The sequence below is a fragment of the Nerophis ophidion genome, linkage group LG01, assembly GCF_033978795.1.
Source record: "Nerophis ophidion isolate RoL-2023_Sa linkage group LG01, RoL_Noph_v1.0, whole genome shotgun sequence".
In the NCBI taxonomy this organism is placed as follows: domain Eukaryota; kingdom Metazoa; phylum Chordata; class Actinopteri; order Syngnathiformes; family Syngnathidae; genus Nerophis; species Nerophis ophidion.
Genome location: NC_084611.1, coordinates 75,387,062 through 75,412,325, shown reverse-complemented (window position 1 = coordinate 75,412,325; position 25,264 = coordinate 75,387,062). Strand labels below are relative to the sequence as shown.

The 25,264-nt window shown below is 39.7% G+C and overlaps 2 protein-coding genes across 4 annotated transcripts in view; one reads left to right on the top strand and one right to left on the bottom strand.

The window, feature by feature from the left end:
• LOC133559511 (alpha-1,6-mannosylglycoprotein 6-beta-N-acetylglucosaminyltransferase B-like) overlaps positions 1-25,264 on the bottom strand; it is a 373,716-nt gene that overhangs the window by 32,496 nt on the left and 315,956 nt on the right. The gene's annotated exons all lie outside the window — the stretch shown is intronic.
• Positions 2,128-2,668, top strand: LOC133559530 (cAMP-regulated phosphoprotein 19-B-like). Its single transcript, XM_061911381.1, has one exon. The coding sequence runs from the start codon at positions 2,128-2,130 to the stop codon at positions 2,419-2,421; it is 294 nt and encodes a 97-aa protein (XP_061767365.1). The 3' UTR covers positions 2,422-2,668.

The following is a 25,264-nucleotide window of genomic DNA, read 5'->3' as shown; positions in this document are numbered from 1 at the left end:
AGATTGGGGACGGCAAACGGAAATTGCACACGACCCTTCAAAAAAAAACAACAAAAAAAAAACAGCCCAAACCTGCAGGTTTAAATAAACAAAAGGTAAAAGCTGACAAACAAGTAGGATTAATGTCTACAAGTAGAAGAAAGCTAAGCACAGGTGATACATCAAGACGGCAATGACGATAAAACAACAACAAGAGAAGTAAAATCTGTTTAAAAGTAAGGACATTGGCACAGTGTGCGTGCACACACACACGCACGCACGCACGCACGCGCACGCACGCACGCACGCACGCACACACACACACACACACACACACACACACACACACACACACACACACACACACACACACACACACACACACACACACACACACACACACACACGTGCACTATGCCCTTGTCTGAAGCAGTGAAGCAGATCTATCTTGCCTGTCTGTGAGCAAAGGGGGATTAAGAAGGGCTAAAGGTAGCATCCAATCCCTCATCTTGCCAATTTCTTTCAGGCTTACTAAGAGAGCTTTAAATCCAAACTATAGTGATAGCGTATGCCAGGCCTGGGCAATTATTTTGACTCGGGGGCCACATATAGAGAAAAAAATGTGTCTGGGGGCCGGTATATCTATTTTTATGAGCATTAATACAAAACCTCACAATAATGTTTGATTGAATGCTAAAAACGTTATGACAGACCGCCTTAAAAAACCTAATGGAAATTTAAATTTTTCTATGAAGAATAAAACACTGAATATTTACAAAATATGAACGTCACACATATTTTACAATCAAGTGAAACGCAACGGAAATGCAACAAACAGTGAAATACGAACGCAAAAGGTACAAAATAAACCCACCTACAATCTGATATTTCAAGCATAGCAGCTAAAATCATCGGCCTACCCACACCCAACATTTGAGATTTAAACCACAGGTCCATCACTCGACTGGCAAACACAATAGTCCAGGATATCAGTCACCCGCTACACAAATACATAATCCCACTACCATCAGGGCGCAGGTACAGAACCATCAAATTCCGGAGGGCCCGCCTCAGGAAAAGTTTTATCCCTGCAGCTATAGCTGCCCTTATCAGACCCGTCTGATAAAGCCTGTAAATGTGTTGGTCATGTATGAGGTCGTTTTGTTATTTTTGTTTTGTGATGTGTAATGTCTATATGCTTGAATGTACGGCAGTGAAAATGAATTTCCCCAACCGGGACCAATAAATCTAAATCTAAAAATCTAAATATATCTGATATATCACTAAGCTTTGGAACTTTGTTGTGAAAATCTCCTTCCGCGTCTGTGGAAACACTCCCCGCCCACACTGCTTGGTGCCTCGTCTGAGCTGCTGTGATTTACATTGCCATAGTAACTAATTAGATGACCATAGTAACTAATTAGATGACCATAGTAACTGGTATATCATCCATAAGTGCAGATTCCAACCTTTGAAAGACTATCGTTGAAGACTTACAGTCATCAGAAAACATCACTGCACATCATAATGGCAGCTACACTTTCAATCTTAAAGATCTAAAAAAATATTATTTGGGAATGTCCGGTGGGCCAGATTGAAAAGCTCAACGGGCCACATGTGGCCCCCGGGCCTTAATTTGCCAAATTCTGGCATATGCCATCAAATGTGTGCACAGTATGTTAGCACAAATCATTACGTGAGGTGAATGCTCATACAGGTTCCAGGTGTGGAGTAAATATACACAAGAAGACATGGGTCACTTGAAAATTATGTGTCCCTTTTTGTTAGAACTTCACTTTCCTGTAAACAATTGTACTTTTATGGCTATTGTGTAATCGTACATCAGCATGACTATTGTGTGTAATTAACGTGGAGCGGTTTTATTTTGAATGTTTTGTCATGTACTGTAGGACACGTGTGTATTCCAGGGGTGTCCAACGTATGGTCCGTCCCCCAAGATGAGTTTGCTAAGTATGGAAAAAAGAGCCGAAATTTTTGAATAAAAGAAACTGCTGTTTTAAATATGTCCACTAGATGTCGCAATAGTAATTTTTTGTATCTTTGTAGATTATGTTACAGATGTAAAAAAAAATAAACCACACGATGCGGCACTCTTTCATCTATGATCTCGCACCCCTGGTGCAGGAAATGGATGACAAAGTTGTCAGTACAGAGAAAGCAGAAGAAGCCAAGATAAAGGTCATGCATCCCAATGTTGGAGCTAGACCGGGAGGTTCAGATTTTCTGAGAAAACGACTTCAGAAAGGGCTAAAGTATTTTGATTCTGGCGATTACAAAATGGCCAAGGCCAAAATGAAGAATAAACACTTGCCATCAGCCCCAACAGAGAAGGCTCAGATCACAGGTGGTCACATCCCGACACCTCAGGACCTGCCTCAGAGAAAGACCTCTATTGCGACAAGCAAACTGGCTGAGAGATGAGTGTTTTTGTAGCTTTATTATAGCTCGGTATAGCTCGTTTGGTAGAGCGGCTGTGCCAGCAACTTGATGGTTCCAGGTTCGTTTCCCGCTTTGGCCATCCTAGTCACTGCCGTTGTGTCCTTGGGCAAGACACTTTACCCACCTGCTCCCAGTGCCACCCACACTGGCTTAAATGGAACTTCGATATTGGGTTTCACTATGTAAAGCGCTTTGAGTCACTAGAGAAAAGCGCTATATATAAATATAATTCACAAAAAAAATTCACAATTCACGATTGACGTGCACCAGTCAAGGAAAATGATCAAACTACATAAATAACACCCTGCAATTTGATTTTGATATTTTTTTTTTTTTATCTTGATGTATTGAAAATTAACACCAATGAATTAACTGATGAACATTATAACATCATTTATTTAGAAAGTATAAATAACGACAAATAATGGTAGAATTCTATTAACCGCAACATGTAAGTGTAAAAAAAAAAAAAACAACATTATGATTTTTACATTTTCAGAACTTGGACCTACCATTTTTAAACAAAGAAAACAATCTGATATTGTCTTTATTTGTAAGTTATCGTGCTGTGATTTTACCCTATTGGGAGTAGATTTTTTCCCCATGTGGCCCCCGATCTAAAATGAGTTTGACACCCCTGGTGTATTCCCTTCAGCCTTAATGTTGTACATGTATTTTGAAATGTTATATACCTCAGGAAGAATAGCTACTGCCATTGCATCAGCTAATGGGGATCTTGATAAACTATTAATTGTATTTGCAGGTCAAATAAAGTTGACTTTTTAATTCAACAGAAAGGGGATGGTTATTATCAAACACTAACAGAGTATCAGTGCACTAGCGATACAGGTAGTGAGTGTGCCATACACTCGCTGAGGTGTCGTTTAAAGTTAAGTTAAAGTTAAAGTACGACTGGTAGTCACCCACACACTAGGTGTGGTGAAATTACCCTCTGCATTTGACCCATCAACCTTGTTCCACCCCCTGGGATGTGAGGGGAGCAGTGAGCAGCAGCGGTGGGCGCGCTCGCGAATAATTTTGGTAATTTAACCCCCAATTCCAAGATGAGTGCCAAGCAGGGAGGTAATAAGTCCCATTTTATAGTCTTTGGTATGACTTCAGGGCAGACACTCTAACCACAAGCCCACTGAGAATTTATACATCACTGTTATTTTCTATAGCTTAAAACGTTAGCATGCTTATATAAGAGACGTTAACATACTTCCAAGATGGCGACGAGTATTAAAAATCATCATTTTTAGGTTTAAACATACATAATTAAATAAAAAGCTAGCATTAAATGTTAGCATGCTAGCACGTGAATGGGTAAGAGGAAATACAAACCCCAAAACCAGTGAAGTTGGCACATTGTGTAAATCGTAAATAAAAACAGAATACAAAGGTTTGCAAATCCTTTTCAACCTATATTCTATTGAATAAACTGCAAAGACAATATACTTAACGTTCTAACCGGAAAACTTTGTTATTTTTTGCAAATATTAGCTCATTTGGAATTTGATGCCTGCACCTTTTTTAAAAAAAGCTGGCACAAGTGGCAAAAAAGACTGAGAAAGTTGAGGAGCGCTCATCAAAAATTTATTTGGAACATCCCGCAGGTGAACAGGCTAATTGGGAACAGGTGGGTGCCATGATTGGGTATAAAAGGGTCACCATTTTGTGAACAAATGTGTGAGCAAATTGTCAGACAGTTTAAGAACAACCGTTCTCAACAAGCTATTGCAACGAAGCAAGACAATAACTTCATTTTGAGACTAATACATTTAGTCCTCCTCCATCACTGAAATATATCTGACACAAAAGACATGTGCAGTAAGGATCATTTCAACCAGAATTGCGGAAAATGTGTTTTCATGCGCTACAATCCGAATGACTTTCGCCATAAACCACCCATCTCGGTTGGAAAGAAACTTTGAGCCGAACATGTGTGATCGGGTCAAAATATTCCCAATGGTGTGTTTACATGAAGCATTTTAATTCCGGTTAGGCTTTCAATTAAATGTGTCCATGTGCAAAAACCTACAGCTGCGTTAGCTCGCTAGCTTGTATGAGGAGCGATTTTAAAATGAAAAAACAACATTCTTAACATGGCTAATGTGAATTCTGAAAATAGGTTTGATATTTAATCTTTCATGAAATGTAGTAAATTGTAGTGAAGTCTGTTTACTGCCAGTCTTATATGGTAGTTTACTCACTACAGGCGTGTTAGCTAGCTTGTATGGTTACCGATTTTAAAATAAAAAAACATTCTAAACATGGCTAATGTGAATTCTGGAAAAATGTTTGATATTTAATCTTCCATTAAATGTAGTAAAATAGAGTGAAGTCTGTTTACTGCCAGTCTTACATAGTCGTTTACTCGCTACAAGCGGGATAGCTAGCTCTTATGACGAGTAACTTCAAAATGAAAAAATTACATTCTAAACATGGCTAATGTAAATAAAAAAATGTGATGTTTAATCCTTCATGAAATGTTGTAAATCAGGGGTGTCAAACGTATGGCCCGTGGGCCAGAACAGGCCCGCGAACAAGTTTTATCCGGCCCGTGGGATGAGTTTGCGAAGTATAAAAATTTGCCGAAATTTTTGAAAGAAAAAACTGCTGTTCTAGATGTGTCCACTAGATTTCGCAATAGCAATTATTTGTATCTTTCTAAACTAGATGATGCTACATATGTAAGAAAAAAACAAAAAAACACATTAGCGCACCAGTCGAGGTAAATGAGCAAACTACATAAATAAAATCCTGTAATTTGATTTTGTTATTTTTTTTATCCTGATAGATTGAAAATTAGTTGACTGATGAACATTATCACATAATTTATTCAGAAAGTATAAATAACGATGTGGAGGGGGGCGTGGCCTGCAGTCCTGCAACAAAGCAGGGTGTGCCAGGAACGATTTTGAGATCAGCGACAGGTGCGTAGATGGCCCACCAGGGCGTGCTTATCAAATCACCTGTCGCTCTGTTAAAGGCAGCAGCCAGGAAGGAGAGAGGGGTGGCTGATGGTGGAGCACGAGCACGAGCACGAGCACGAGCGAGAGCGAGCCTGACGAAAAGACAATTGCTAAAAAGCACAAAGACAATTTATTGCAAAATAGAACATTCTCGTAAAACTGGAAGAGCCTGGCATGTCGGTGATGGGTGATCCGAAAAACCCGGAAGTGCAAGTTTTCCACACACGACAAATAAAGATAGAATACTATTAGCCGCAACATGTAAGTGTAAAATAAACCCGAGAACATTATGATTTGTACATTTTCAAAATGTGCTTTTTGTATTTTCAAACAAAGAAAACAATCTGTATTTGTCTTTATTTTTAAGTTATCTTGCCGTGATTTTACCAGTCCGGCCCAATTGGGAGAAGATTTTTCTCATTATGGCCCCCCTGTGTAAAATGAGTTTGACACCCCTGTAGTAAATTGTAGTGAAGTCTGTTTACTGCCAGTCTTACATAGTTGTTTACTCGCTACAGGCATTAGCTAGCTCTTATGACGAGCGATTTTAAAATGAAAAAACAACATTATAAAAATGGCTAATGTGAATTCAAATAACAGATTAGATGTTTAATCATTCATGAAATGTAGTAAATTGTAGTGAAGTCTGTTTACTGCCAGTCTTACATAGTCGTTTACTCGCTACAGGCGTTAGCTACCTCTTATGATGAGTGATTTTAAAATGAAAAAACAACATTCTAAACATGGCTAATGTGAATCTGAAAATAGGTTAGGTATTTAATCCTTCATGAAATGTAGTAAATTATATTGAAGTCTGTTTACTGCCAGTTTTACATAGTCGTTTACTCGTTACAGGCGTGTTAGCTGGCTTGTATAATGAGCGATTTTAAAATGAAAAAACACCATTATAAACATGGATAATGTAAATTAAAAAATAGGTTCGATATTTAATCATTCATGAAATTTAGTAAATTGTAGTGAATTCTGTTTACTGCCAGTCTTACATAGTCGTTTACTCGCTACAGGCATGTTAGCTAGCTTGTATGACGAGTGATTAAAAAAACAAACAAACACAATTCTTAACATGGTTAATGTGAATTCTGAAAATTGTTTTGATATTTAGTCCTTAATGAAATGTAGTAAAATATAATGAAATCTGTTTACTGACAGTCTTACATAGTAGTTAACTCACTACAGGCGTTAGCTAGCTCTTATGACGAGCGATTTTAAAATGAAAAAACAACATTCTAAACATGGCTAATGTGAATTCTGAAAAAAGGTTTGATATTTAATCTTTCATGAAATGTAGTAAAATATAGTGAAGTCTGTTTACTGCCAGTCTTACATAGTCGTTTACTCACTACAAGCGGGATAGCTAGCTTGTATGACGAGTAACTTCAAAATGAAAAAATTACATTCTAAACATGGCTAATATAAATAAAATAAAAATAGATTTGATGTTTAATCCTTCATGAAATGTAGTACATTGTAGTGAAGTCTGTTTACTGCCAGTCTTACAGAGTCGTTTACTCGCTACAGGCGTTAGCTAGCTCGTATGACGAGCGATTTTAAAATGAAAAAACAGCATTTTAAACATGGCTAATGTGAATTCTGAAAATAGGTTCGGTATTTAATCCTTCATGAAATGTAGTAAATTATAGTGAAGAATGTTTACTGCCAGTTTTACATAGCCGTTTACTCGTTACAGGCGTGTTAGGTGGCTTGTATAATGAGCGATTTTAAAATGAAAAAACACCATTATAAACATGGATAATGTAAATTAAAAATTAAGTTCGATATTTAATCCTTCATGAAATGTAGTAAATTTTGTTTACTGCCAGTCTTAAATAGTCGTTTACTCGCTACAGGCGTTAGTTAGCTTGTATGACGAGTGATTAAAAAAACAAACAAACACAATTCTTAACATGGTTAATGTGAATTCTGAAAATTGTTTTGATATTTAGTCCTTCATGAAATGTAGTAAAATATAATGAAATCGGTTTACTGCCAGTCTTACATAATAGTTAACTCACTACAGGCGTTAGCTAGCTCTTATGACGAGCGATTTTAAAATAAAAAAAAGAAATTCTAAACATGGCTAATGTGAATTCTGAAAAAAGGTTTGATATTTAATCTTTCATGTAATGTAGTAAAATATAGTGAAGTCTGTTTACTGCCAGTCTTACATAGTCGTTTACTCGCTACAAGCGGGATAGCTAGCTCGTATGACGAGTAACTTCAAAATGAAAAAATGACATTCTAAACATGGCTAATGTAAATTAAAAAAAATAGATTTGATGTTAAATCCTTCATGAAATGTAGTAAATAGTAGTGAAGTCTGTTCACTGCCAGTCTTACATTGTAGTTTAATCGCTACAGGCGTGTTAGCTAGCTCGTATAACGAGTGATTTTAAAATTAAAAAACAACACTCTAAACATGGCTAATGTGAATTCAAAAAACAGATTAGATGTTTAATCCTTCTTGAGATGTAGTAAATTGTAGTGAAGTCTGTTTACTCCCAGTCTTACATAGTCGTTTACTCGCTACAGGCGTTAGCTATGTAGCTCGTATGATGAGCGATTTTAAAATGAAAAAACATTCTAAACTTGGCTAATGTGAATTCAAAAAACAGATTTGATGTTTAATCCTTAATGAAATGTACTAAATTGCAGTGAAGTATTTTTACTGCCAGTCTTACATAGTCGTTTACTCGCTACAGGCGTGTTAGCTAGCTCATATGACAAGCGATTTTAAAATGAAAAAACAACATTCTAAACATGGCTAATGGGAATTCTGAAAACAGACTGAAATGAAATGTAGTACATTGTAGTGAAGCTTGTTTGTTGCTGATGTTAACTAGCGATCTTAAAATAAAAACCTTCAAAACATGGCAATATTTATGTGGAGGAGCAAATTATTCAATATCTTAAATGAGAAATGTTTATAATTAGTTGTGTGCTTACTACTCAGCCTTCCTATCGTATCATTTGGTGCAGACCGGTGGTGTAAATCCTGGCATAGATTGACTATCCCAACCATCTCCAGTGGCAGTCTGACAAGGCCAGTAGATTTATCAGTCCATCAAGCACACACCACCAATACATGTCCTCCTAATATTATGTTTTATGGTCAATTGAGGCTGTTGGCGTGGAGACACCAGTGTCATTGCTCCCACTGTGATGGCACTTTTACAGGATAAAATAAAACCAATGGCCGAGGGGGACCAAAAAAAATATTTCTGCATTACTGAATTGTCAACGGACAATTGCTTCTGCAAATAAGGGATACAAAAAACCGAACACTGTTAGAGCAGTGTTAGTGTTCAAAATCAACCGATGTGAATGGAGGCTGTAGAAGTGTAGGAAATTCTGACCAGAATACTAAAAAAAAAAGGTCAGCACTTTGTGAACATAAAGGTATATGAAGGCATCACAGTCTGAAAGGACGGCTGCACTTTTGGGTCACAGAAATCTCACAGTGAATAATTGATGACAAAGAAAGTCAAATATTCTCTCTGGTCTTGCTGCCCAAGCTGCAGTATCGCGTATCCCACCCATGTCAGAGAGTGCCATAGATAAGAGGTCCCAGAGGGACTAAGGGTGTGCAACATGGATGGAGACAATGACAGGGAAGACATAAGAGTTGGGTATCTGACCTCGGATCAGAGGGTGTGTGGCTCATCTCAGTTAACCCTTGTGCAACCTGAAAGGGGGACTGCATTTATTTAAAAATTCTGCGTATCATTCATAATCCATACGTAAGACAAGAACTAAGGTTGTACGGTATATCGATATTAGTATAGTACCGCGATACTAATGAATCATATTCGGTACTATACCATGTTTCAAAATGTAAACAAACGCCATTGGTGGATGGATCCACACCTAACATCCACCGTAATGATACCAAGTACAGTAGCGTATGTAGTCGATACTACTACGATTACATGGGTTATTTTTTGGCATCACAACACCATCTTTCGTTATTTTTATTTATTTATATTATGTTTATAAACTCAGGAAATATGTCTCTGGACACATGAGGACATTAAATATGACAAATGTATGATCTTGTAACGGCTTGATATCGGATCGATACCCAAATTTGTGGAATCATCCAAAACTGATGTAAAGTATTCGCGCTATATAAATACTGACCATTTACTATGTTGAGAAAACTTGACTTACAGTTCGAGGAACTTGGTAAAATATATTAAATAGGGTTGTACGGTATACCCATATTAGTATAGTACCGCGATACTAATGAATAATAATCAGTACTATACCGCCTCTGAAAAATACTGCTCCATAACCAAATTTGTGCAATGACCCAAAACTAATGTAAAGTATCAAACAACAGAAGAATAGTGAAGTGAAGTGAATTATATTTATGTAGCACTTTTCTCAAGTGACTCAAAGCGCTTTACATAGTGACACCCAATCTCTAAGTTACATTTAAACCAGTGTGGGTGGCACTGGGAGCAATGTAATAAGTAATAAGTGGTTATTACATTTTAACAGAAGCGTCGATAGAACTAAATAACTGAACAAACAAAAAGGTGAGAGCAAAGAACGGCTCCAAAAGCATAGGGGAAGCTATGCACGGTAAAAGACTAAACTTGACAGACCATAAAGGAAACAGAAACTGAATGCTGGACTTAAGCAAAAAAACTCACGAGGAATGTGTAGCAGACAGCGTCCACAAAGTGAATCCGTACTTGACCTCAGCATGGAGAGAATAATCAACAGTGAATAATGTCCCGACAAACAAATGTTGTCTCAAGCTCAACTTAAACGGTCCTGATTACCAACAGAAAACAGGTGCGCGGAAAAGTGCTCAAGCACCAACAAAACAGGAAAAGCCACCAAAATAAAAGCGCTGGACAGGAACTAAAACTACCCATAGGAAAATACTAAGAAACTCCAAATAAGGCATGGCCTGAGATCTGTAATATACAACGATCATGACAGTCGGACCACAAAGAGAGGGGGTGATCTACTGTCTCTAAGCTCACAAGTTGGTTTTAAAATGACTCAGATGATGCCGCGCGTCATAGCGCTCTTGTCGCCAGACTCTTATTATTCCATCCTCAATCTGTGTTTGCAGCTGAGACCACCTACACATTTAGCAAATGGCTAAAGCGATGTATTAGTCAAGACTTGGAATATCTTATTCCCACGCCAACCAACCACATCAGTACACAGAAAATGAGAAGGGTCAAAAAAGCCATGATACATGCAGCTTTACTGAACCGATCGATACACTGGTCTTAGTTCACTACCACAAAGTTTACATTTTTATTTGACCAACTTTCGACAATCTGCGCTCGGATTTCAGGAGCTTCTGCATTAAAAAAAATGCTGATATTAAATAGATACTAAGGATGACAATATTTTCTTGTGCAGAAGCCAAGGGGTGCTTGATTACCAGAAGTCTTTGATGGGTAAAGACTTGATTTCTACCCACATACATACACACACACATATATATATATATATATATATATATATATATATATATATACATACATACATACATATATATTTATATGTATATATACATATACATATATATACACACATTATTTCTATATATATGTGTGTGTATATATTTATATACATAAACACACACACACACATATATATATATATATATACACATGTATACACACACACACACACACACACGCACACACGCACACACACACACACACACATATATATACACAAACCCCGTTTATATATGAGTTGAGAAATTGTGTTAGATGTAAATATAAATGAAATAAAATAATTTGCAAATCCTTTTCAACTCATATTCAGTTGAATGGACTACAAAGACAAGATATTTGATGTTCACACTCATAAACTTTTTTTTTTTCGCAAATAATAATTAACTTAGAAATTCATGGCTGCAACACGTGCCAAAGTAGTTGGGAAAGGGCATGTTCACCACTGTGTTACATCACCTTTTCTTTTAACAACACTCAATACATTTTTGGGAACTGAGGAAACTAATTGTTGAAGCTTTGAAAGTGGAATTCTTTCCCATTCTTGTTTTAAGTAGAGCTTCAGTCGTTCAACAGTCCGGGGTCTCCGCTGTAGTATTTTATGTTTCATAATGCGCCACACATTTCCGATGAGAGACAGGTCTGGACTGCAGGTGGGCCAAGAAATTACCCGAACTCTTTTTTTACGAAGCCACGCTGTTGTAACACATGCTGAAAGTGGATTGGCATAGTTTTGCTGAAATAAGCAGGGGCGTTCATGAAAAAGACAGCGTTTAGATGGCAGCATATGTTGTTCCAAAACCTGTATGTACCTTTCAGAATTAATGGTGCCTTCACAGATGTGTAAGTTACCCATGCCTTGGGCACTAATGCACCCCCATACCATCACAGATGCTGGCTTTTGAACTTTGTGTCGATAACAGTCTGGATGGTTTGCTTCCCTTTTTGACGATGTCGAATATTTTCAACAACAATTTGAAATGTGGACTCGTCAGACCACAGAACACTTTTCCACTTTGCATCAGTCCATCGAAGATGATCTCGTGCCCAGAGAAGCCGGCAGCGTTTTTGGATGTTGTTGATAAATGGCTTCTGCTTTGCATAGTAGAGCTTTAACTTGCACTTACAGATGTAGCGACAAATTGTATTTAGTGACAGTGGTTTTCTGAAGTGTTCCTGAGCCCATGTGGTGATATCCTGTAGAGATTGATGTCAGTTTTTGATACAGTGCCGTCCGAGGGATCGAAGGTCACGGTCATTCAATGTTGGTTTCCGGCCATGCCGCTTACGTGGAGTGATTTCTCCAGATTCTCTGAACCTTTTGATGATATTATGGACCGTAGATGTTGAAATCCTTACATTTCTTGCAATTGCACTTTGAGAAACGTTGTTCTTAAACTGTTCGACTATTTGCTCACGCAGTTGTGGACAAAGGGGTGTACCTCTCCCCATCCTTTCAGGTTAAGGACTGAGCATTTTTTGGGGAGCTGTTTTTATACCCAATCATGGCACCCACATGTTCCCCATTAGCCTGCACACCTCTGGTATGTTCCAAATAAGTGTTTGATGAGCATTCCTCAACTTTATCAGTATTTATTGGCACCTTTCCTAACTTCTTTGTCACGTGTTGCTGGCATCAAATTTTAAAGTTAATGATTATTTACAAAAAGAAATGTTTATCAGTGTGAACATCAAATATGTTATCTTTGTAGCATATTTAACTGAATATGGGTTGAAAATGATTGGCAAATCATTGTATTCTGTTTATATTTACATCTAACACAATTTCCCAACTCATATGGAAACAGGGTTTGTATATATATATATATATATATATATATATATATATATATATATATATATATATATATATATATATACATATACATATATACATACACATACACACAAAGTATGCAACATAATAAAGATGAAAATATAGTTCTATGTGTTAGGAGCTCCGTCACTAATTGAAGGTTACCGTGGTTCTCCTGTTTTCTTTTTGTCATTTTCTGTACACTACACATGTTGTGTTTTTTTTTTGTTTTGTTTTTTGCAAGCAGTAAATCCACTCTAAAATCTTTCTGTCCTACTCCTCACTTTCATAATCCACCCTGCAGCTACATTAGCTCGATTCATGTCAGCAGACATCAGAACATTAGCCATTCGTTTGCGGTCAGTATTGTGTTTAAACTCTACAGTAGACACGTGTGCACTGCAGGCGGTGTGTGTTGAGGTAAAGACATCTACCTGCACACATGGTGGTAAAAGTCATTCATTCATTTATTTGTTTAAGGAATTGGTTTTGGTACACTTACTGCTGGAACATTACTTGTTGGCAAACCTGTGAACATTTACATTTCAACATTTTTGGAGATTTCTGGGTAAAAGGGGTATCTTAAAAAAATATATTTTTGTCACAATACTCTTAAATGAATAAGAATAAATTATTCAAGACAGACGGGACTCAAACTCATGCCCGATATATCACAAGTGCGTGTAATTAACCCCTAAATCGGGGGTCAACGAACTGCGTCTCTTTAGGACCGCCTTCGTGGCTCCTTGTAACTTTTTGAAAAATGTATGAAAATGGAAAAACATATTTTTTGGTTTAACATGGTTTCTGTAGGATGACAAACATGATGCAAACCAAACTAATTCTTAGAAATCCCACTGTTTGTATTAAACATGCTTCACTGATGAGAGTATTTGGCGAGGGCCTTTTTCTCCTACTAATTTTGCTGGTCCTTGAACTCACCGTAGTTTGTTTACATGTGCAACTTTCACCAACGCCGCCACAGTAAGACAGGTTTTATGCCACTACTTATTTGCCTCATTTGTCCACCAAACTTTTTATGCTGTACGTGAATGCACAAACGTGTGTTTTGTTGACGCTATTGACTTGTGTGGTGTGCTAATCAAGCATATCTGGTCAGTGCATGACTGCAAACTAATCTATGCTAACATGCTATTTAGGCTAGCTGTATGAACATTTTGCCTCATTATGCCTCGTTTGTAGGTATATTTGAGCTCCTTTAATTTCTTTTACTTATGTCCTCTGTGTATTTAATTTGTATTTATATGTCTCGTACACACATTATCTGTGTGTATTATTGGCTGTATTTCTGTTTGTGTGCCGTGTTGTTCCAGACCACAGCAAATGTTTAACAGTTCGCAAAGATTGTAATACATCCATTAGAAGAAGACAGCCACACGTTTCCTTTAACTTGGACACGCACATCTATACCTATCTTTTCTAAGCTGGTAATTTCCAGGAGTTATTTAACCCTCTAAGAACCCTCAATTTTACGTAGAGATGTCCGATAATGGCTTTTTTATCGATATCCTATATTCCGATATTGCCCAACTCTTAATTACCGATTCCGATACCAATCGATACCGATATATACAGTTGTGCAATTAACAAATTATTATGCCTAATTTTGTTGTAATGCCCTACTGGGGCATCACAATGTAACAAGGTTTTAAACAATGTAACAAGGTTTTCCAAAATAAATCACCTCAAGTTATTGAAAAAAATGCCAACATGGCACTGCCATATTTATTATTGAAGTCACAAAGTGCATTATTTTTTTTAACATGTCTCAAAACAGCAGCTTGGAATTTGGGACATGCTCTCCCTGAGAGAGCATGAGGAGGTTGAGGTGGGGGGTAGGGGATTGCGGGGGTGTATATATAAGCGTTCCGGAAGAGTTAGTGCTGCAAGGGTTTCTGGGTATGTGTTCTGTTGTGTTTATGTTGTGTTACGGTGCGGATGTTCTCCCAAAATGTGTTTGTCATTCTTGTTTGGTGTAGATTCAAAGTGTTGTGCATATTTGTAACAGTGTTAAAGTTCTTTATACGCCCACCCTCAGTGTGACCTGTATGGCTGTTGACCAAGTATACGTTGCATTCACTTGTGTGTGTGAAATTCCGTAGATATTATGTGACTGGGCCGGCATGCAAAGGAAGTGCCTTAAAAGTTTATTGGAGTTCTGTACTTCTCCCTACGTCCGCGTACACAGCGGCGTCTTAAAAAGTCATGACTTTTACTTTTTGAAACCAATACCGATAATTTGGAAACTGATACCAATAATCTCCGATATTACATTTTAAAGCATTTATTGGCTGAAAATATCGGCAGTCCAATATTATCGGACACCTCTAGTTTTACTAATGTTTTCCAATGTTGTAAAAATGTTTAGAATAAATAGTAAACTTCTGTCAACGAGATTTGCGTTAGCCTGCGACACATATTCATTTTTATAGCAGGCGATTTATACTGTCGCAGGGGGTGCTGGAGCCTATCTCAGCTGCATTCAGGTGGAAGGCGGTGTACACCCTTGACAAGTTGTCACCTCATCACAGGGCCAACACAGATAGACAGACAACATTTACACTCACATTCACACACTAGCTACACAAATGTAATAAAATATTCATACTGTCCTCTTTCAATTGACGGCATGTCCGCAAAGCTGAATCCTTGCCATCCACAAACTGTTTAACTATTTGCTCACGTAGTTGTGGACAAAGTGGTGTACCTCGCCCCATCCTTTCTTGTGAAAGACTGAGCATTTTTTGGGAAGCTGTTTTTATACCCAATCATGGCACCCACATGTTCCCAATTAGCCTGCACACCTGTGGTATGTTCCAAATAAGTGTTTGATGAGCATCCCTCAACTTTATCAGTATTTATTGCCACTTTTCCCAACTTCTTTGTCACGTGCTGCTGGCATCAAATCATAAAGTTAATGATTATTTGCAAAAAAAAAAAGTTTATCAGTTTGAACATCAAATATGTTATCTTTGTAGTGCAATATGGGTTCAAAATGATTTGCAAATCATTGTATTCTGTTTATATTTACATCTAACACAATTCCTCAACTCATATGGAAACGGGGTTTGTAAAACAATAGTGATTAAAAGCAGCTCCAAACCCCGGAACACCTGATTTGTGATGCTTCTCAGCTCTGCAAGGCTTATTGATGAGGCAGACTTGGGATGGAGGGTGCCACGGAGACCCTTCGACCTTCAACAATTGGCCAAGTTTTGTGCAAAAAACAAATGCGCTTAAGAACACGGTTCAATGCATTAATGCGAAGGGGCAGACAAGTGTGAAAGACGAGACAGGCAGATGGGAGCGTAGCAAGACAGACACAAGGCAGTTAGGCACAAATGCATGCTCAGTAAATGCTAAGGAGGGGGAAGACCGCGCTGGATCACAGAGCGATGCTGAAGGACAGCCGTGTGTTACGCGCTCAGGTGAAAAGGAGCTCTTCGTGGGCCTGTAATCAATCAATCAATCAATGTTCATTTATATAGCCCTAAATCACAAATGTCTCAAAGGACTGTACAAACCACTACGACTACGACATCCTCGGATGAACCCACATAAGGGCAAGGAAAACTCACACCCAGTGGGCAAGGAGAATTCACACCCAGTGGGACGCCAGTGACAATGATGACTATGAGAACCTTGGAGAGGACCTCAGATGTGGGCAACCCCCCCTCCTCTAGGGGACTTAAAGCAATGGATGTCGAGCCGGTCTAACATGATACTGTGAAAGTTCAATCCATAGTGGCTCCAACTCAGCCGCGAGAGTTCAGTTCAAAGCGGATCCAAGACAGCAGCGAGAGCCCCGTCCACAGGAAACCATCTCAAGCAGAGGCGGATCAGCATCCCCAACCGATACACAGGCGAGAGGTCCATCCTGGGTCCCGACTCTGGACAGCCAGTACTTATCCATGGTCATCGGACCGGACCCCCTCCACAAGGGAGGGGGGGACAAAGGAGAAAAAGAAAAGAAGCGGCAGATCAACTGGTCTAAAAAGGAGGTCTATTTAAAGGCTAGAGTATACAAATGAGTTTAAAGGTGAGACTAAAATGCTTCTACTGAGGTAGCATCTCGAACTGTTACCGGGAGGGCATTCCAGAGTACTGGAGCCCGGAATGAAAACGCTCTATAGCCCGCAGTAGTAAAACCTTAAAGTCACATTTTAAGTGCACAGGAAGCCAGTGCAGGTGAGCCAGTACAGGCGTAATATGATCAAACTTTCTTGTTCTTGTCAAAAGTCTAGCAGCCGCATTTTGTACCAACTGTAATCTTTTAATGCTAGACATGGGGAGACCCGAAAATAATACGTTACAGTAATGGAGACGAGACGTAACAAACGCATGGATAACGATCTCAGCGTCGTCAGTGGACAAAATGGAGCGAATTTTAGCGATATTACGGAGATGAAAGAAGGCCGTTTTAGTAACACTTTTAATGTGTGACTCAAAGGAGAGAGTTGGGTCGAATATAATACCCAGATTCTTTACCGAGTCACCTTGTTTAATTATTTGGTTGTCAAATGTTAAAGTTGTATTATTAAATAGAGGTCGGTGTCTAGCAGGACCGATAATCAGCATTTCCGTTTTTTTGGCGTTGAGTTGCAAAAAGTTAGCGGACATCCATTGTTTAATTTCATTAAGACACGCCTCCAGCTGACTACAATCCAGCGTGTTGGTCAGCTTTAGGGGCATGTAGAGTTGGGTGTCATCAGCATAACAGTGAAAGCTAACACCGTATTTGCGTATGATGTCACCTAGCGGCAGTATGTAGATGCTGAAGAGTGCAGGGCCAAGGACCGAACCCTGGGGAACTCCACACGTTACCTTAACGTAGTCCGAGGTAACATTGTTATGGGAGACGAACTGCATCCTGTCAGTAAGATAAGAGTTAAACCAAGACAGGGCTAAGTCCGACATACCAATTCGTGTTTTGATACGCTCTAATAAAATATTATGATCGACGGTATCGAAAGCAGCGCTAAGATCGAGGAGCAGCAACATAGATGACGCATCAGAATCCATCGTTAGCAATAGATCATTAGTCATTTTTGCGAGGGCTGTCTCCGTAGAGTGATTTGCTCTGAAACCGGATTGAAAGGTTTCACATAGATTGTTAGACGCTAAGTGTTCATTTAGCTGCTCTGCAACAATTTTTTCGAGGATTTTCGAAATAAAGGGAAGGTGAGACACCGGTCGGTAGTTTACCATGAGGTCAGGAACGAGGTTAGGTCTTTTAAGGAGAGGATGAATAACCGCTTTTTTGAATGCTAGGGGAACAGTGCCCGAGGAAAGTGATAAGTTTATGATATTTAGAACTGATGGCCCTAATAATACAAAGAGCTCCTTGATAAGTTTCCCAGGAAGTGGGTCAAGTAAACATGTTGTTTGTTTTATTCCATTTACACGTTGTAACAATTCTTCTAATGTTATTTCATCAAAACGAGAGAAACTATTTTGCATATTTGCAGTATCCGCCGTATATACAGTCGTATCTGTGTTAATATAGCATGTAATGCATTTTGCTAATCCTCACCTCTCCATATTTATGTATTTGAAGCAAGTGCTGTGTGTACATCCCTCCTCTTGCAAACACTAATTGTCACACGGGGTTAAAGGAAGCACAAATCAAGACGCCAAACAGTAATGGAGGACTGCTGGCCTCAGCAAGCAATTAGAAGCCGACTGCTGCGTGCTGACATATAGTCTGGGGCAATGCTGTTTTGTGTGTGCGAGTGAGAGAGACACATTGTACGTAAAGGAAACAGTAAACCCGAATGTGGTCTGAAGGGGGAAATAAGCTCCTCCTGTAATGCTTGTAATTGGATTTAAAAAATACATGTCATGGCTTTCTGTGCTCACTGTTGTTTGCTTCCAGATATGTCCCGGCAGAGGACATTTTTTTAATTTATTTTTTTCCTCCCCTTTTCTCTCTCTTTGCTAATCTGCACACACACCTTCGCTTATATTTGCATATTCCATCTCCGTTGTATTTGCATTTGGCCTGCAGCCACATGACATGCAGTCTAATGCATTTCTACAAAAGAACAAACGTCATGTTCTCCTGTTGTACACATCTTAGGAAAGTGGAGCACGGGAGGCTGCGAAGGAACTGAGCCAGACTGGTCTAATGTGTGTGTGTGTGTGTGTGTGTGTGTATAATTTGTAATTTTTTTTACACTGACACTTTCAATTCCTGTTTTGTGCATTTTTGTGTTTTGTTCCCCTGGTCTCATGACTGCAGTGGCCTACTTTCCAAGATATTCCGTCGCTTTAAGGATGGCAAAAGCTGTTAGGCACACCCCTGCGTACACGCTCACACAGGCAGGCACCTACACATTATAGTCATCCTAACGATATTGTTCTTGGCAGCCATGTTATCTCCTGTCTTGTAGCGTATGTTGAGGCACGATATCCCGTCCAAAGGCAAAACCCAGTAACTCGATTTTGCTCAAAACCGAGCTGATAATAATTTTGGAGTTCCTAGGTGATATGCTTTACATTAGTGTTTGCGATATTGTAATTTGTTCCGTAAGTAAGTTGTTACGCGCATGGCAGGACCTAGCAACTACCACATAACCGCGTAGATACAACGGAAAAACCTAGTATCTCAAGGGACCAATCAGAGCTTCTTTGTCAGTCGCCTTATAGTCTTTAATGAGACATTTGCACGAATGGGGGCCGACGGTCAACCTGATTATGTGATATTATGGCACGAGGGGTTATTTGGAAGATTGACACAGGACGTTGCAAACACCTTCATTAAATGTGATGTTCTTGATTCTTCCCCTTGCATACTCTTTTGGGCAGATAACTGTGGAGGTCAAAATAAAAACTGAACGCTGTACACGGCTCTTGCCCAATGTGCAAACGCAGAATGGGGCCCACCCGAGATTGTGATAAAATATCTGGAGAAAGGGCACACGTTCATGAGAGCAGATTCAGTCCATGGCTCGATCGGCAAGAAAATGTAAGCTCAAGAAAACATCTATACGTTTGATGACTTTGTAGATCTTTGTTAGACAGCATCAAGATAGATTGGTTTTCCTTTGTTTTCTCAAAATCAGCTAGAAGTGAGTTACCAGGCTTTGCCTTTGGACGGGAGCGATGGCCCCACAGTTGAATGAGGACGTGAAGGGGAACTGCACTTTATTTGGTTTTATTCTGCCTATTGTTCACAATCAACAAGAAAACAAATGTCTTTTTTTATTGAGGTTTTACAGATGATAAAAAAATGCTTTGAAGATGCTGCTTACACGAGTCACCCTTGAAGCCTCAAAAACATGGGTGTCAAACTCTGGCCCACGGGCCAAATCTGGCCCGCCGTGTAATTTAATTTGGCCCTTGAGGCAATATCAATTTAGCATTAGAGCAGGCCCGCCGGTGTTATACAGCGTCGGTGCCGCTGTAACACCGCATTCACCCCTAATACTCATACTTGCCAACTTTCCTAATTTTCCCGGTAGACTCCCGAAGTTTAGTGCCCCTCCCGAAAATCTCTCGGGGCAACCATCCATCCATCCATTTTCTACCGCTTATTCCCTTTCGGGGTCGCGGGGGGCGCTGGCGCCTATCTCAGCTACAATCGGGCGGAAGGCAGGGTATACCCTGGACAAGTCACCACCTCATCGCAGGGCCAACACAGATAGACAGACAACATTCACACTCACATTCACACAACCATTCTCCCGAATTTCTACCGATTTCCACCTGGGCAACTATATTGGGAGCGTGCATTTAAGGTACTGCCTTTAGCATTCCCTATAACCTGTCGTCACGTCCGCTTTTCCTCCATACTAACAGCGTGTCACATCATTTTTGTGGCATTTACACACACACGCACAAGTGAATGCAAGGCATACTTGGTCAACAGCCATACAGGTCACACTGAGGGTGGCCATATAAACGACTTTAGCACTGTTACAAATATGCGCCACACTGTGAACCCACACCCAACAAGAATGACAAACACATTTTGGGTGAACATCCGCACCGTAACACAACAGAACAAATATACCCAGAACCCCATGCAGCACTATCTTTTCAGGGAAACTTCCAGCAAACTGACGAATAATTAACGTTTTATTCATACATTTTCTCTTGCTTCTTCAAGGCTTGAATGTTTGGTTCATTCATTATTGTTATTTTATTTTCAAATGTATTATTAGCCTGTGGAAAAAAATTGATATTTACCTCTGAAGATTGCAAATAGAAAAAAAGGCATACATTTTTTATTAAAATTTTATTTGATATGCCATTGATATTTTTTAAATTATTATTATTATTATTTGAAACTGGATTTTGCATGTCACTAAAGTTATAAAAGCGTTGCTTGTTCAATATTTATTGCAGAACTTGTTTGGGTCCCTATTAAAAGGTTAATTTGTTCAACCTTGGCCGTTTCTTTTCTTTTTCTCCTATGTCCCCCTCCCCCTTGTGAAGTGGTTCCGGTCCGGTGGCCGTGGATGAAGTACTGGCTGTCCAGAGTCGGGACCGAGGATGGACCGCTCGGCTGTGTATCGGCTGGGACATCTCTGCGCTGCTGATCCGCCTCCGCTTGGGATGGTTTCCTGCTGGCTCCACTTTGGACCGGACTCTCACCACTATATTGGATCCTCTTTGGACTGGACTCCCACGGTTTTGTTAAATCCTCTATGGATTGGACTTTCACAATATCATGTTAGACCCGCTCGGCATCCATTGCTTTTGGTCCCCTAGCGGGGTAGCGGGGGTTGGGGGGTAGGTTGGTTGGGGGTTTGTGGTGTTGCCCACATATGCGGTCCTCTCCAAGGTTTCTCATAGTCATCATTGTCACTGTCACCGACGTCCCATTGGGGTGAGTTTTCCTTGCCCTTATGTGGGCCCTTCCGAGGATGTCGTTGTGGTTTGTGCAGCCCTTTGAGACACTGCTGATTTAGGGCTATATAAATAAACATTAATTAATTGATTGACTGATATATAATGTAGGAACAGACACGTTCATAAAATGTAATATGTTCAATATTTACCGGTATTTTAATCTTTTTGTTTTGTTTTTGTCCTGTCCAGCTTCGCAGGCAAATTATATAGTTGATGTAGATGCCCACATCGGCTGTACAGATTTACTTCTCTTGTTGCCTTATTTGTATTTGACTTTATCAAATTTATTTATATTATTAATTGGTGCAGCCGTGCCAGAGCAAGAGGGGATAGAAGGAGGAAAAAAAGGAAGACAGAGGGGGAATTTTTGTGGGGCAAGAGAGGGATAAGACAGAGAGACGACAACAACAACAGCAAACAAGAATAACAACTACAACAACAGAACAACATCAGCAAATAGGTTATGTGCAAATACAAACCCCGTTTCCATATGAGTTGGGAAATAGTGTTAGATCCTTTTCAACCCATGTTCAATTGAATGCACTACAAAGACAACATATTTGATGTTCAAACTAATAAACTTTTTATTTTTTTGCAAATAACAACACTCAATAAATTTTTGGGAACTGAGGAAACTAATTGTTGAAGCTTTGAAAGTGAAATTCTTTTCCATTCTTGTTTTATGAAGAGCTTCAGTCGTTCAACAGTCCGTCTCTGCTGTCGTATTTTACGCTTCATAATGAGCCACACATTTTCGATGGGAGACAGGTCTGGGCTGCAGGCGGGCCAGGAAAGTACCCGCACTCTTTTACTACGAAACCACGCTGTTCTAACAAGTGCTGAATGTGGTTTGGCATTGTCTTGCTGAAATAAGCAGGGGCGTCCATGAAAAAGACGGCGCTTAGATGGCAGCATATGTTGTTCCAAAACCTGTATGTACCTTTCAGAATTAATGGTGCCTTCACAGATGTGTAAGTTACCCATGCCTTGGGCACTAATGCACCCCCATACCATCACAGATGCTGGCTTTTGAATTTTGCGTCGATAACAGTCCGGATGGTTTGCTTCCCCTAGGGTCCGGATGACACGATATCACACAGAACACTTTTCCACTTTGCATAAGTCCATATTAGATGATCTCGGGCCCAGAGAAGCCGGCGGTGTCAGGCTTTCCCCTGACAGTTTGTCTACGTTTTAGTTTTTTCCTCTGCATTTGTTTGTTTCCTCTGTGTTTAGTATTTCCTGTCTAGTGCTCTTATTTTGGTTCAGCTTCCTGTTTGTCTCCCTCTGTCCTGTTTTCACTCAGCTGCGGCTGATTGGCATCTGGTCACACCTGATGTCAATCGGCCAGCTCCTATTTTACCTGCTTTGTTCTTCCAGTCAGTGCTGGATCATTGTATTGTATTGCATCGTCGTTGCCACATGTCACTCTTGTCGTGCTACCTGTCGTGTCATGTTGTTACAGCTACTACCTGTCATGCTACATTTTGTCCTGGTCAACGTAGCGCTAAGCTGTTTCTGTTATCATTAGCTATTTCCAGTTTTTCTGTTTGTTTTCCACTACCTTCCATGCTAAAGTTCCTTTTAGTTTTTCTAGCTCCCAGTGCTAGCTCCCTTAGTTTGTTATTCCGCCCACGTGCGTGCTTTTTGTTTGTTGTTGTTCTATTATTTATATTACATCATGTCTTCATATCCAATGCCTGCCTCCATCTCTGCATAATGGGGTACATCACCAACTAACTGTGACAGGCGGCGTTTCTGGATGTTGTTGATAAATGGCTTTCGCTTTGCATTGTAGAGCTTTAACTTGCACTTACAGATGTAGCGGCAAACTGTTTTTAGTGACAGTGGTTTTCTAAAGTGTTCCTGAGCCAATGTGGTGATATCCTTTAGACATTGATGTCGGTTTTTGATACAGTGCCGTTTGAGGGATCGAAGGTCACGGTCATTCAACGTTGGTTTCCGGCCATGCCGCTTACGTGGAGTGATTTCTCCAGATTCTCTGAACCTTTTGATGATATTATGGACCGTAGATGTTGAAATCCTTACATTTCTTACAATTGCACTTTGAGAAACGTTGTTCTTAAACTATTTGTCTATTTGCTCACGCAGTTGTTGACAAAGGGGTGTACCTCGCCCCATCCTTTCTTGTGAAAGACTGAGCATTTTTTGGGAATCTGTTTTTATACCCAATCATGGCAACCACCTGTGCTCATTTAGCCTGCACACGTGTGGGATGTTCCAAATAAGTGTTTGATGAGCAATTCCTCAACTGTATCAGTATTTATTGCCACCTTTCCCAACTTCTTTGTCATGTGTTGCTGGCATCAAATTCTAAAGTTAATGATTATTTGCAACAAAAAAAAAAATGTTCATCAGTTTGAACATCAAATATGTTGTCTTTGTAGCATATTCAACTGAATATGGGTTGAAAATGATTGGCAAATCATTGTATTCTGTTTATATTTACATCTAACACAATTTCCAACTCATATTGAAATGGGGTTTGTATTTCATAATGATTGTGAACGAAATAAGTACATTTCCAAAAAAAGCACAGTTCCCCTTTGAAGGGGTCTGTGGAGAGGGGCGTGGCCTGCGGGCTTGCAGCGAAGGAGAGTGTGCCAGGACCGGCTTCGAAATCAGCAACAGGTGCGTCGATGGCCCACCTGGGCCTGGTTATCTAACCACCTGTCGCTCTGTTAAAAGGCAGCAGCCGGGAAGAGAGAGTGTTGGAGCTGGAGGGGAGCTGGCATGAGAGCGAGAACAAGTGACAAAAGAGACTGAAGGAAAATTTCTGGTAACTATTCATCCAAATAAAACACTATTGTAACCCTGAAACAGACTCTCATGTCAGTGCTTGGTGGTCTGAAGAACCCCCAGGAGGGCTACCTCCACAGGCTCATATAACGATTTTTTTTTTCTACATTTAAAACACTTCCTTGTGGTCTACATAAAATGTAAAGGTGGATATTTGGTCAAAATGTTGCATAGATTATGTTTTACAGACCAGTTTTAAGCCGCTTTTTGACCGTCTCCTCAGAAAGCACTGTTTTATGCGGGGTAGGCATGGACCCATATTCAATAAGTCAATTAACCGACTATAAATGAAAATGTAACTTTTCCAGCGTCGATAATTCGCCATGTGCACCCTTCAAGAGCATTCACGGTTTTCCTCAATTTTCAGAAACTCCACACGTTTGAGCCACAGCGGAATGAAAAGAAGGGGGTGAATTTTATTGTCCTTTGACAGTTTGTGTAGCGAGGCGAGGCTGCTGGCCCGCTAGCTTTACAAAGTGCAACAATTTAGCAAGTGACCAACACATGCAACGAAAACAGACAACACGATCACAAAACCAAATACCACTGCACCAATGTGGGAATATTTCAGTTTAAACCTTTGGAACAAGATGAGCCTATCAACACTGAGAAGCCTGTTTAATACGACACATTTGCACGCCCACTTGAAACACAACCACCCGACAGTCCACACTCACTGAGGGGTTTGTAGAACAAGGTGAGTGCAAAGGAAACGATTCAAAATTATGAGAGGCCGTTAGGGACATTATTCTATGAGGGACCGTTAGGGACAATATTCAGAATTACCTCTTACACACACAACTGAAATGCTCTCACATAAAAAACTGAAA

Excerpts from the sequence above, each read along its gene's own strand:
- LOC133559530 (XM_061911381.1), top strand. The coding sequence starts at position 2,128 with ATGGATGACAAAGTTGTCAGTACAGAGAAAGCAGAAGAAGCCAAGATA.